The following is a 12,601-nucleotide window of genomic DNA, read 5'->3' as shown; positions in this document are numbered from 1 at the left end:
AAAGTGACAAATAAAACTATTTAGTTTAATTTTTAAGCACCAAATCAGCATATTAGAATAATTTCTGAAGGATCATGTGACACTGAAGACTGGAGGAATGACTGCTGGAAATTCAGCCTACATCACAAAAATAAATAGCATTTCAAAAGATATATCAAAATATAAGAAAGCCAAAATAACAACTTTATTCAACAACTTATCTCTCCTCTGTGTCTCTCTGGATCACCGTAGTGCCATTTTGGAGAATATGAGCTGAAGGCTGACAAAGAAGAGTGTAAGCAGAGAGACAGAGAGGAGAGATAAGTTGTTGAATAAAGTTGTTATTTTTGTTTTCTTCACGTACAAAAATTACCCTCTTCACTTAATAACATTACGGTTGAACCACTGCTGGCAGATGGACTTTTCTGACGATGTCTTTGATACTTTTCTGGACCTTGACAGAGTATTTTCTTACTGACCCTAAAATGAAAGCACTATATGGAACTGAACATTGTCATGAGCGAGGCGGACATTCTGAACATGATTCGGGTTACAAGGACACTGCTCACTTGATTACGGTAAATGTTCTATTCATGCCAAGTGATGTTTTCCTCTGTCATAATTTCCTGTGCGGAGAGCAGCTCTTCCTCAAGTTACACAACAGAAGTGTTCTAAAACGGCCGGATGACATCACAACAGCCAAACACTTTGTTCTCTTACCGAGGGTCATCAGTAAACGACCTCTGACTTCCATCCTCCGTTCAGAACCGGACTCGATGTTCTGATTAGTCTAGAGGATCACCTCATACTGCTCAACAAAACAGTTCACTATCTAAATGCCGTTAAATATAAAGTCAAAACCATTACTGTTGTACAATCTTGAGAGCTAGCAGACACCACAATGAAAAAAGAGAAGGACTTAAACCACAAAATGTCAAACATCTACCAGTTTATTTTTAAAACCACTTGCTTGTGAAATGTACTTCAACCCAAACTACAAATATGAGTTCATCTCTGTAAACATTCTTCGTTGTAAAATCCTAATATCCTATCTAATATAAATACCCTTATTTGCATACATGAATGTTTCGTAGCACCTTTAGAAACACTCAAACTATAAGGACACCTAGTGGACAAGGACTGAAAATACAGGTGTGTGACCAGCTCCTGAAAGAGCTCATATGTCCTGCAGAAGGGTCTTTGGTGCTCTTGTTCAGTTCTTCTGTGTGTTAGTGTGGAGCAGCAGCACTTGTCCCGCTAGACCGTCCTGTACGCCACCAGGAGGAAGTACGTACCTCGTCCCATCGCTGGCTCTCTGAGGGTCCATCTCCTTGAGTTGACTGTTGCTCTGTGTTACCAGCTCATACTTCCACAGCTGGTAGCGTAGACTCTTCCCCTGCTTTGCCAGAACAAACACCTCTTTAACGTCATCCGTCGGCCATGAGACAGGAGACTCGTTCTGAGAGAGATGCAGCCAGGGAAGTGTGAGGTCAGGGGGGAAGAGTCTGCTGTCCACACACCCCTGCCTTAACCCTAATAATACACCTGGATAAAGACAGAGATTAATAGACTGAAGTACTTAGTGACATAAACTTGAGCTGAGTTTGTTAATTGTTGAGTCTCACCTGAGACGACTGCCCAGTGGGCTTTGAGGCCATTGCGTAAACAGGGCTCATGATTAAAATCCTCATCATATCTGTACCGGAGATGTCAGGAACATAACTACAATCTGTCTGAACAGATGTCATTCATTAAACAGGGCAATGTGCACATGACTATGAATTCGTGTCTTTGTATCATGTTGTATTCGATTATATTAGCACTTGCAAACAAAGAGATTTAGAGGTTAGAGATGTGGGCATTGTCACAAAAAAATAAGCAAAACAAGTTCAAATACACTCAGAAAAAAGTAATAAAAAAAAAACATAAAAAAAAGACAGCGGTAAAATATTAAATTTCTATAAAACTAACAAATAAATTCAGAAAAACAGTGATTAAAAAAAGATATAAAATAAATAATAATAATAATAATAATAATAAAAAAAAAAAAAATATATATATATATATATATATATATATATATATATATAATTCAAAAATAAAATTCAATGAAACATTATATAAACTTAATTTTGGATCACTGTTTTTTTATATATACACACACACACACCAGGTAAAATAAGTTTGGAACACATCACCATTTTAATCAGTAAATATATTTCTAAAGGTGCTGCTGACATGAAATGTTCACCAGATGTCAGTAACAATCCAAGTAATCCATCCATACAAAGAAAGCTAAATAAATAAGTTCAGGAATTAAGTTTTGAGTAATAAAGTAGAATGACACAGAGAGAAAGTATAGAACACATGAAGAAAGAGTTGAAAAAAGGCACGGAAAGCCAAGACACCAGCTGAAATCCTGCCTCTTATTACCAACATGTCACACAAGAAACATTTCATGATGGGTAAAAGCAAAAATAACTTTCTCAAGACCTTCGCAGCCTTATTGTTGCAAAACAAACTGATGGCATTGGTTACAGAAAGATTTCTGTACTCCTGAATGTTCAGTGAGCACTGTTGGGGCCATAATCCGGAAGTGGAAAGAACAGAATTTCACCATAAACCGGCCACGATCAGGTGCTCCTCACAATATTTCAGACAGAGCACTGAAAAATATAAAAAATTATCAGAAGAGCTGTCCAAGAGCCAAGGATCACTTGTGGAGAGCTTTAGAGAGACCTGGAATTAGCATGTACATAATTCCAGAAAATAATAAGTAATGCACTCAACCGCCGTGGCCTGTATGCACGCTCACCACACAAGACTCTATTGCTGAAACTACTTCGTTTCTGAACTTGTTTCTTTTCTTTGTGTGTACGGATTACTTGGGTTGTTACTGACATCTGGTGAAAAATTCATGTCAGCAGCACCTTTCGAAATATATTTACTGATTAAAATGGTGATGTGTTCAATACTCAATTTTACCAGCTGTATGTATGCATGTATGTATAATATATATATATATATATATATATATATATATATATATATATATACACATACATACACACACACACACACACACACACACACACAGACATATTTGAAAAACTTTGATAAAAAAAAAACTGTGGTTAAATAAATAAATAAAAGAAAATAGTTTCAGAACAGTGATAAAAACAAAAAGAAGCCTAGAGGTAAAATAATACTATAGGTGCTGTATGTAAGTTTTTGACTCTACTAATTCATAAAAATACCATAATATGTTTGCAGATATTTAAGAAACAAGCTAACTGGTTTCTGGAAAACAATGCTACAGACAGTTATTCTCCTTTGAAAATGTGCATTCGTGGTCGTAATATCGGTCTTTGTTTTGGTTTGTGAAATCCTCCCAATGCCAGTTTACCCAATTGTATTTTGGCATCCCGGGTTGCGAGTAGGTGGAAAACACATCTTATTTAATTTCATTCATCTTCAAGTGCGCTCCTTCCTATAGGTGTCGTTAATCTGGCAAACCTGTGTGTGCGTCAAGTCTGAGGAGTAGCTGCCGGGTGGAAAAAACCCCTCTCCTATATTTTGAATTTGGACTGCAATACCTAGATCAAACACTTGGTGTCAATCTTACATACAGCGCCTTTAAATAAAAAATCTGAAAAAATAAATAAATAAAAATACACACATAACAAAACTTTGAACAAAACAAAACAGTGGCCTAGCATTAAAAAAATAATAAAACATTAAATTAAATAGGAACTAATTTAAAAAAAACAAAATGCAAAACAAAAAAAGGGGCCAAGTGGTAACATAAATAAATGAATACCGTATTTTCCGGACTATAAATTGCACTTTTTTTCATAATTTGGCTGGTCCTGCAACTTAATAGTCAGGTGCGACTTATTTATCAAAATTAATTTGACACGAACCAAGAGAAATGAACCAAGAGAAAACATTACCGTCTCCAGCCGCGAGAGGGCGCTCTATGCTGCTCTGTGCTCCTGTAGTCTACACTGAAATCATAGAGCGCCCTCTCGCGGCTGTAGACGGAAATGTTTTCTCTTGGTTCTTGGTTCTAGATAAATGCGACTTATAGTCCAGTGTGACTTATATATGTTTTTTTTCCTCATCATGACGTATTTTTGGACCGATGCGACTTATACTCAGGTGCAACTTATAGTCCGAAAAATACGGTACATAAAATAAAATGATTTTAGAAAACAGTGAGCAAAACAATAAAAACAATCGTGGACCAACATGAATAATCAAATATGTAAGTAGTTAAGATACGGTATAAGAACAGGTTGCCCGCCAGCGAGGTGTTTAAGAATGACAGCAGTGTTTTCTCCCATCATGCCTCCTGATAACCTCTGAACTCTGCACCCACACACTTCCTCCGCCAGCTTGGCCATGTCACATGCTATTTCAAAACAGAAAAAAACACAAACATTGTTTGAAGAGTATCTGTGGCTTTCCACACTTTAATCAGAAGACTACTAAATGCTAGAATTACCCAACACTAGTTGTTTTTTCCATCAACATGTTAAAACGTAATTCCATTAAGTTACATTTAGTCCACATATGACGGTTACATTTACTAAGTACCAGAAAACATTTCTCCTTGTTCAGTGTAGCCGTTGTCTTTCGCCATCTGGACCAGTGTCTCTAGCGCCACTGTCTTGGGAGGCTGCAGAAGATGAGTCGCCATCCATAATGCCACAAGACCACATCTGAAGTTACATACAAGAGCAGAGAAATATCAACTAACACTGCACAAACCTGCAGCTGCACAGGCACATACACAACAGCAGTGGACTGGTGTATTGTCAAGATATGCTTTTCTATTTGGGGGATAAGTGTCATAATATTTGTCATATTTGATGTGTACAGGGAAATGTAAAATGATCTTTAGTTATTGAGTTATTTTAGTATCATTCAGATACTATTATAGTTTTTAAGTAATGGTTTGAATTAGACTTTATTTTAGATTTTCTGTTTCTGAAATGTTGTTGTTTTTGTCATTTGTATTACACAAAAAGTATATATACTTTTATATATACATAATAATTTATTTTAGTACATCAAGATAAACTAACTGAAAATGAAAACTTGTCCCTTGATTTAGTTTTTTTTTTTTTTTTTTTGTCTCAGTGAACTATAATAACCCATGTCTTTATTTATGAAAATGATTGCTAGTGTGTACAGACTTAAATATTGTTGAGGACACAGTTGGTAACAATGTTTACTTCTTTTTTTATACATATTTTTAAAATTTTCTTTATTTGTGAAAAAAAAAACAAGAAAAAAATCCTATAATAGGATTACATAATAAGTTGCTAAGTATTATTCACGGTAATTAACAGGTTTATTATTTTAAGTTGAAATTATGTTCCCCCTTTCTGACTCATTTTTAAATTCTTTATTCAAATTGAGTAAAAATTATGTAATATTATAATACATAATTGTACATTTTATTGCAGCACATGTTTTTGCTATCTTTAAATTAAATGGTGTGATATCATGCATACATGCATTATACAGTTTTGGTCAAACATTTGCAAAGGTGTTGCAATGTAATAATAATAATAATAATAATAATAATAATAATAATAATAATAATAAAATTATTTTACAACAAGAGGGATCTAAATTAATTGCATCCCATATATTTTTATAACACAACTATACAAATAAATAAATTACATTTTACAATATGTCTGTCCCTCTTATTTCAGAAAAACAATTCAGATTTGCAGATTATGGCATATGTAAACTGTATATATCTGCAACCCTGCTATAACATCATACAATCACATATCAAACCTCTAAAATATCAACATCAACAATTAGATATTTTTTATTGAAACTTACTGTGGACCATCTTGAATAAGTGAAGGCACATACTTATTGAACAGCAACCACTGCAGATCCTTCCTAAAACTTCATGGAGAAATGTTGAGAAATGATAAAGACTGATCAAGGGCTGTACAAAAAAAAAAAAAAAAAAAAAAGTCTTCAGTGTTCAAAACTGCGGTTTGGACTCACCTGCTTTCTCTCTGTCCTAGAATAACTCTGGCCTCCTCATGGTCCCCTTCTACAGGGGCCCTTCCCTCTGCTAGAGCCTGGTAAAGCTTCTTCTTGCTGGACACTGAGCGAGCCAGTGATGGAGGTGGAGGTGGAGGAGGAGGAGGTGCTGCCACATTCTCCACAGACATGCTGCTCCAACAAACTTTCACACTGTGTAGAAAACAAATGAGAGAAGTAAATTAAAACAATAGACAAGATGTAAGAGTATTGTGATGATGTCAGACGTGTATATATAAGTTAAAATGTAGTGTCCAATAAAACCTAACCAAAACAATGCTGCAATGAATGCACGTAGTAATCGTATAAGCATTCGCAAAGTTACACGAACCTACATCAGCGTCCAAGAAGTTAAGTTATTTCACTAGTATCTAGTAGTAACTGGCTGTGAAGGACAACTTGCAGTCTGGGTAGTGTTCTCTATTTAGGGGATACCAAATAAGGTCATATACTCCCATGGTCTTGAGAGGAAAAATAGAAATACACAAATCAAAACACAAAAATACCAAATATAATAATATTTTATAAATGTGGCGACGGCGATATATTTGTATAAAACAAATCAAGGGGCATGCTATGCTTATTGTTTGTTAAAAATTAGAAGCGGCATTTTTATATATTTCCTATTCAACGACGTGAGAGCCGGACAAAAAACATCGTAACACGACCAACGCAACCAATCAGTTCATAGAACAGCCCGCTCTTCTCTGAAATAGCCAATGAGAAAGCGCTTTTGAGGCGGATGTGCTGGACAGACAACCAATCGGCAGGTTCGCCGGGAGACCAGCGGTCCAATAGAATTCTTATATAGGCGGGTTTTCAGGCGGAAGTCGCATGATTTTTGTGTTCTGCTCTGGCGTGTGTGTGGTTGGCAGAAGCTCGTTTAATAATTGTAAGTGTGGCTAAATGTCTTCTTTTTACATTAATGGCGTGCATCTTATTATTTTTTGCTTAATTTATCAAAATATGGGTTTTTGTTCGATGAGTGAAATAGTAATAATTCACGATTAAGTTAACAAGCTAAGTCGCTAACACTAGCTTCCGTTTACAACAACGAGGCAGTTCATTCATTCATTGGTCTATAGCGCAATTATATGTAAATAATAATGATAATTGTTATTATTCTTGATGATTTTTTTTTACCAAAACGGATGGTTTCTAACACGTAATCAAAAAGAGTTGTGGAAAATTTAGAAAAAGACTAATATTTCTTTCATTGTGCACGGTCCGTTGAGTTGGGGTTGCCCTTTCGTTGCCTGCAGAGGGTTTAATATAACGTCACGTTTTTTTCCCCAGAATCATGGCGAGCCAGGAGATGCGGTTAAATCACACGATTTACATCAACAACTTAAATGAAAAGATCAAAAAAGATGGTATGGTTCTGTCTGCCTTTTTTCTTTTCTTTTTTTGTGGTAAATTGTTCATGTTGCGAACCTTTCCTCTTCTTTTGATAGAGCTAAAGAAGTCGTTGTATGCCATATTCTCCCAGTTTGGACAAATTCTGGACATCCTTGTTTCTCCTACACTGAAAATGAGGGGTCAGGCCTTTGTGATCTTTAAAGAGATCAACAGCGCTTCCAGTGCACTCCGCTCCATGCAAGGATTTCCATTTTATGATAAACCTATGGTAAGATATGTGTGTATATGTTTGTGCTTGTATATGTGTTTATGTATGCATGCATATATATATATATTTTTTTTTATTTATTTATTTATTTATTAGTGAGATATATATATATATATATATATATATATATAGATATAGATATAGATATATATATTAGGGCCGGGACTCGATTAAAAAAATGAATCTAATTAATTCGAGGCTTTGTAATTAATTTATCGAAATTAATCGCATTTTAATCGCATATAAATATTTGACCTTAGAACAGTTAGAAGTATTTTTTTTTTCACATGGATTTATAGTATACCATTGAATAATGACTGAATACATAAGCTTAAGCAACAAAATATTGTTTATTTTTATTCAACCAAGTCTAGCAGACCAGTGCAATTTTTGCCATGAAGTGTAGCAATAGCCTATTTAGAAAATTCAGGAAGCTTATAGGTGCTGGAACCTTCTGTAAAGTGTCTTTTTATATAAAAATATTGTCAATTACATTCAGAACATTGGAAACACTGACTATTAGAAAACATCTCTCTGTTGCTTCAGAGGCCATAACATACTAAGTCCAACTCTCAATAACCTTGGCCAAAACCATAAAGAGTTCAACATAAACTGTTCCACCAACAAAATAATACATAGTTCAACATAAAGTGTAAAGTCCACGCTAGCTGCTATATGTTTTGCGTTGAGGTGATACTTGATACTCGATGTGATGCGGTGATATGCGAAGTTGCGAACGCTAGTTGGTGCTCCAGTATAATCGGTCCGCCGAAACTCATCCAGTGAGAAACGTTCCGCGGTGCAAAAATAAGTTATTAAAAATGCAGGATTTTTTTTTCCTGTAATTAATTAATCTTAGTTAACGCGTTAAAGTCCCGGCCCATATATATATATATATATATATATAGATATAGATATAGATAGATATAGATAGATAGATTAATCTCACTGTGATCTTGAAATTAACCTAGATTAAAATGGATCGTTTGAATTCTGCCGAGGGCATTCAGAGTATGTATGCTACCCAAATAAAATATTGACAAAAAGTAAGCCTTTGAGAAGGGGTTTATCAAGCTAGGTGGTGCATTAGACCAGGGGATCATCTCCTGTTTCCAAAATGCATCACAAACTGCTTCAGAATGTGGTAAACTAATTCCATATTGCACAAGGTGCAAACAACATTATGCCTGTTTCACACATACTCTGTCTGCAGTGCATATGCGTTGCATATTTTTTTTTATGCACCCATGTTAATGGATTCCAGTTGCGTTCCAGTAGTGGTGCGTCTGCAGCAGTGCAGTGATCCTTTACGTAACGCACACGGACTGCATACACACTGAAGACAGTATGTGTGAAACAGGCATGCGTCTTGTCGAGGTTTCCATTGGGAAACTTCTTTAAAAAAAAAAAAAATCCCTGAAGTAAACTCGGCGGCTTCCACTCCATTAGTGCGTCACGTTTGATGTGGTAATTTCACAGTAGGCATACACACGGGTTCGAATACTCGTTCTCACCCCCTACAGTTGAATTCGGCTACTTCAGCGCTAAAGTATCAAGGTGAAAGTCATCATAGCTCGCATAGGTTCTGTTCATATAGTTACAATATAATCAAAACGTTTATTTCCCTAATTCCACAGACTGATATATTTCAAATGTCTATTTATCCCTATTAATCCCAAATTCAGTATCTCAGAAAATGTGAATATTGAGAAAAGGTTCAATATTGAAGACACCTGGTGCCACACTCAAAACACCTGCAAAGGTCTTTAAATGCTCTCTCAGTTTAGTTCTGTAGGCTACACAATTATGGGGAAGACTGCTGACTTGACAGTTGTCCAAAAGATGCCCATTGACACCTTGCACAAGGAGGGCATGACACAAAAGGTCATTGCAGAAGAGGCTGGCTGTTCACAGAGCTCTGTGTCCAAGCACATTAATAGAGAGGCGAAGGGAAGGAAAAGATCTGGTAGAAAAAAAGTTTACAAGCAATATAGGGATAACCGCACCCTGGAGAGAATTGTGAAACAAAACCCATTCAAAAATGTGGGTGAGATTCAAAAAGAGTGGACTGCAGCCGGAGTCATACTATTGTAATATTATTATGAGATGGATAGATATACACACACTTAAGTTGATGTTTTAAAACCAAGATGTTGTGATCTGAACTAAAACGCTCTTAAAATCTATTCACAGCGTATTCAGTATTCGAAGCAGGACTCTGACATCATTGCAAAAATGAAGGGCACATATGTGGAGCGAGACCGTAAGAAAGAGAAGAAAAAGCCTAAAGCTCCCGAAGCAGGTGCTGGGAAGAAGGCTTCTGCTGCCACCGCTGCTATGGCCGGAGTACCTGCAGCCATGCCGGTCCGTATATTTGGGGATTTGAGTTCTGTTGACTCCATTGTGGTCTGTTTTCAGGCTGTTATTGATTTATTGTTTTATTTTTGTTTGGTCATTTACAGGGAATGCCACCCATGGGCCAAAACCCTCGCATGATGCCAATGCCTGGTCAGCCTCCCTACATGCCTCCGCCGGGTATGATGCCTCCTCCTGGCATGGCCCCCGGGCAGATGCCTCCTGGGGCCATGCCTCCAGGTCAGATGATGCCAGGACAAATGCCTGGCCAGATGCCACAGCAGGTCAGTAAAAACTGGAATGTACCTTTTGTGTTAATGATGTACAGAATATTAAGTAGAATTAGTTATCAATTAATCAAATTTAATAAGTTTGTGAATATAAATGTAAATTGCACATAAGGCCGCTTTTATATTAACTTCATGTGGGAATTGATTTGAAACATTTAAACTTACAGTAATTTGCTGTCATAACTTGTTTTCATGTCTGTTTCACTTCAGTAGTGGATCGGAGAACCCGAATGGTTCACTCATGCTCCGTGCTGCCGCTTGAACTGAGGCAGATATGGCTATAGCTATTGATTTTGTGATGTTATAATATTTTTATATTATGGTACATTAGAGTGTCAAAGCGCTTATTGTAATTATTGGATGGTTGGTGTGGAATATTTAGTGAAGTTTTGTTCACACTATTTTGTCATTTTGCTGTCAATCCAGCCCCAGCATCTAGACCGCTTGCATATTAACATGTTGTAGTTTATCCACTTTTTGTTTAAAAATGGACACGGACGCAAACAATGTCATTGGAGGAGCACTAATTAAGCATCATCATTTTAGTCAATGATTTCAGTTTCGACTGTATATTTTCAGTTGCTGACTCTTTGATTTAATAACACTTTGTCTGTAGGTGTCAGAGAACCCTCCCAACCATATCCTGTTTCTCACCAATCTCCCAGAGGAGACGAACGAGCTCATGCTGTCTATGCTGTTCAACCAGTGAGTGTTTGTTTTGTTCTGAAACTGTCGCTCTTGAACCTTGCTCAGTGGGGTGCTGGTCAAATTCCGTTTGAAGTATTTGGTTATTTTTTGCTAAATACAGTACCACTTTTTTTTTCTCATAGGTTTCCCGGATTCAAAGAAGTCCGTCTCGTCCCGGGGCGTCACGACATCGCCTTTGTGGAGTTTGATAATGAGGTGCAGGCGGGTGCAGCCAGAGAAGCTCTGCAAGGCTTTAAGATCACACAGAGCAATGCAATGAAAATCTCATTTGCAAAGAAATAACTTTCACGTGTATGCAGCTTTTTATGAAAAATGGCAGTTATACACGGGCCTGCATTTAGAAACCACTGACCCCTGGCTACAGTTCAGTTTAATTTAGGATGAATAGGTTACATGCACGCCATACAAAAGAAAACGTCCAGAGATGAAATGTGCATTTTTATTTGAAGGGACCTTCCTAGCTGTGCCCATTAGATCTGTAATGCATAATGCAAGGTAAGAAGTCAATGGAAAGGTTTACCCCACTCCCCCCTATTCATCTTTTAACTTTTATTTCCTCTTCTGAGATGGTCGGCTTTGGTGAGTTTGTAAGTATGCAGGGTTTTTTTTTTAATTCAAATAATGTGAAAGCATTGCACCCAGAGTCTGGTTCCCAGACATTATACCTGGAGCTTTGATGTTTTTATTAAATCACAATGTTTTTCATGTTGCCTTCTGCTTGTTATTTCTCTTGATGTGGGATTTGAGATGGTTTGAGAATGGTGAGGTGTTCATGTGCAGTCAGGGTCACACAAGTATTGCCCTTTTAATGGAGCACATTCATTATATACACTAACAGTCAAAAGATTCTGAAAAGTAAATATTAGTTCTCTTCTGCTTACCAAACCTGCGTTTATTTGATCCAAAATACAGCAAAAGCAGAAATATTTTTACTATTTTAAATGCCTGCTATTCTATTTGAATATATATTTTGAAATTTAATTTATTCCTGTGACCAAAGTTAAAATTTTTGCATGATTACTCCAGTCTTTAGTGTCATATTATTCTTCAGAAATCATCCTTTTATCCCGATTTGTTCAAGTAAGTTTATCAACATTTAAAACTGATTATTACTTTCTTTTTTTTTTCGGTATTATGTGATCAAAAGTGAAAATAGACTGTTACAAAAAAATTTTATTTCCGGTAAAATGCTGTTCATTTTAACTTTATTTTCATCAAAGAAACCTAAAAAAATTCTACTCTGCTGTTTTCAACACGTTTTTTTTTTGGCAGCAAATTGCAATATTACAAAAATTTTAATATTACAATGATTTCTGACTGATCGTGACTAGAGTGATGCTAAAAACTCTTTTAAAGCTTTAAAATCACAGGACTAAATTGCATTCTATACAATTAGATTACATTTTAAAATGTATTCAAATAGAAAAGTTATTTTAAATAGTAAAAATGTTTGACAGTATTACAGCTTTTGCAGTATTTGGATCAAATAAATGTGGGCTTGGTGAGAAGAAGAGACACAAATAACATTGTGCATGTTTGAAAATGTCGGTTAAAAAAAAAAAAA

At 36.0% G+C, this 12,601-nt stretch overlaps 2 protein-coding genes across 4 annotated transcripts; one reads left to right on the top strand and one right to left on the bottom strand.

Moving 5' to 3' along the window:
* Positions 1-911: 911 nt before the first annotated feature.
* actmap (actin maturation protease) lies at positions 912-6,719 on the bottom strand. Of its 3 annotated transcripts, none has more exons than XM_026287608.1 (7): positions 6,327-6,719; positions 6,019-6,210; positions 5,845-5,913; positions 4,579-4,703; positions 4,264-4,393; positions 1,605-1,675; positions 912-1,524 (listed from the first exon to the last, which is right to left on the bottom strand). In XM_026287608.1, the coding sequence occupies exons 1-7, from the start codon at positions 6,368-6,370 to the stop codon at positions 1,193-1,195; spliced, it is 963 nt and encodes a 320-aa protein (XP_026143393.1). In that variant the 5' UTR covers positions 6,371-6,719; the 3' UTR covers positions 912-1,192. The 3 variants fall into 3 exon arrangements, with proteins under 3 accessions (XP_026143393.1, XP_026143396.1, XP_026143394.1); XM_026287611.1 differs by having other exon boundaries at positions 6,393-6,719; XM_026287609.1 differs by having other exon boundaries at positions 6,389-6,718.
* A 135-nt stretch (positions 6,720-6,854) lies between these two features.
* LOC113118447 (U1 small nuclear ribonucleoprotein A) lies at positions 6,855-11,747 on the top strand. Its single transcript, XM_026287612.1, has 7 exons — positions 6,855-6,949; positions 7,354-7,430; positions 7,512-7,684; positions 9,878-10,048; positions 10,147-10,323; positions 10,946-11,034; positions 11,160-11,747. Exons 2-7 carry the CDS (start codon positions 7,358-7,360, stop codon positions 11,317-11,319), a joined length of 843 nt encoding a protein of 280 aa, XP_026143397.1. The 5' UTR covers positions 6,855-6,949; positions 7,354-7,357; the 3' UTR covers positions 11,320-11,747.
* The last annotated feature ends 854 nt before the right edge of the window (positions 11,748-12,601 follow it).

Source organism: Carassius auratus, chromosome 18 (assembly GCF_003368295.1).
Source record: "Carassius auratus strain Wakin chromosome 18, ASM336829v1, whole genome shotgun sequence".
Taxonomy (NCBI): domain Eukaryota; kingdom Metazoa; phylum Chordata; class Actinopteri; order Cypriniformes; family Cyprinidae; genus Carassius; species Carassius auratus.
The sequence above is the reverse complement of the archived record's forward strand: the minus strand, read 5'-3'. Positions and strand labels throughout refer to the sequence as shown.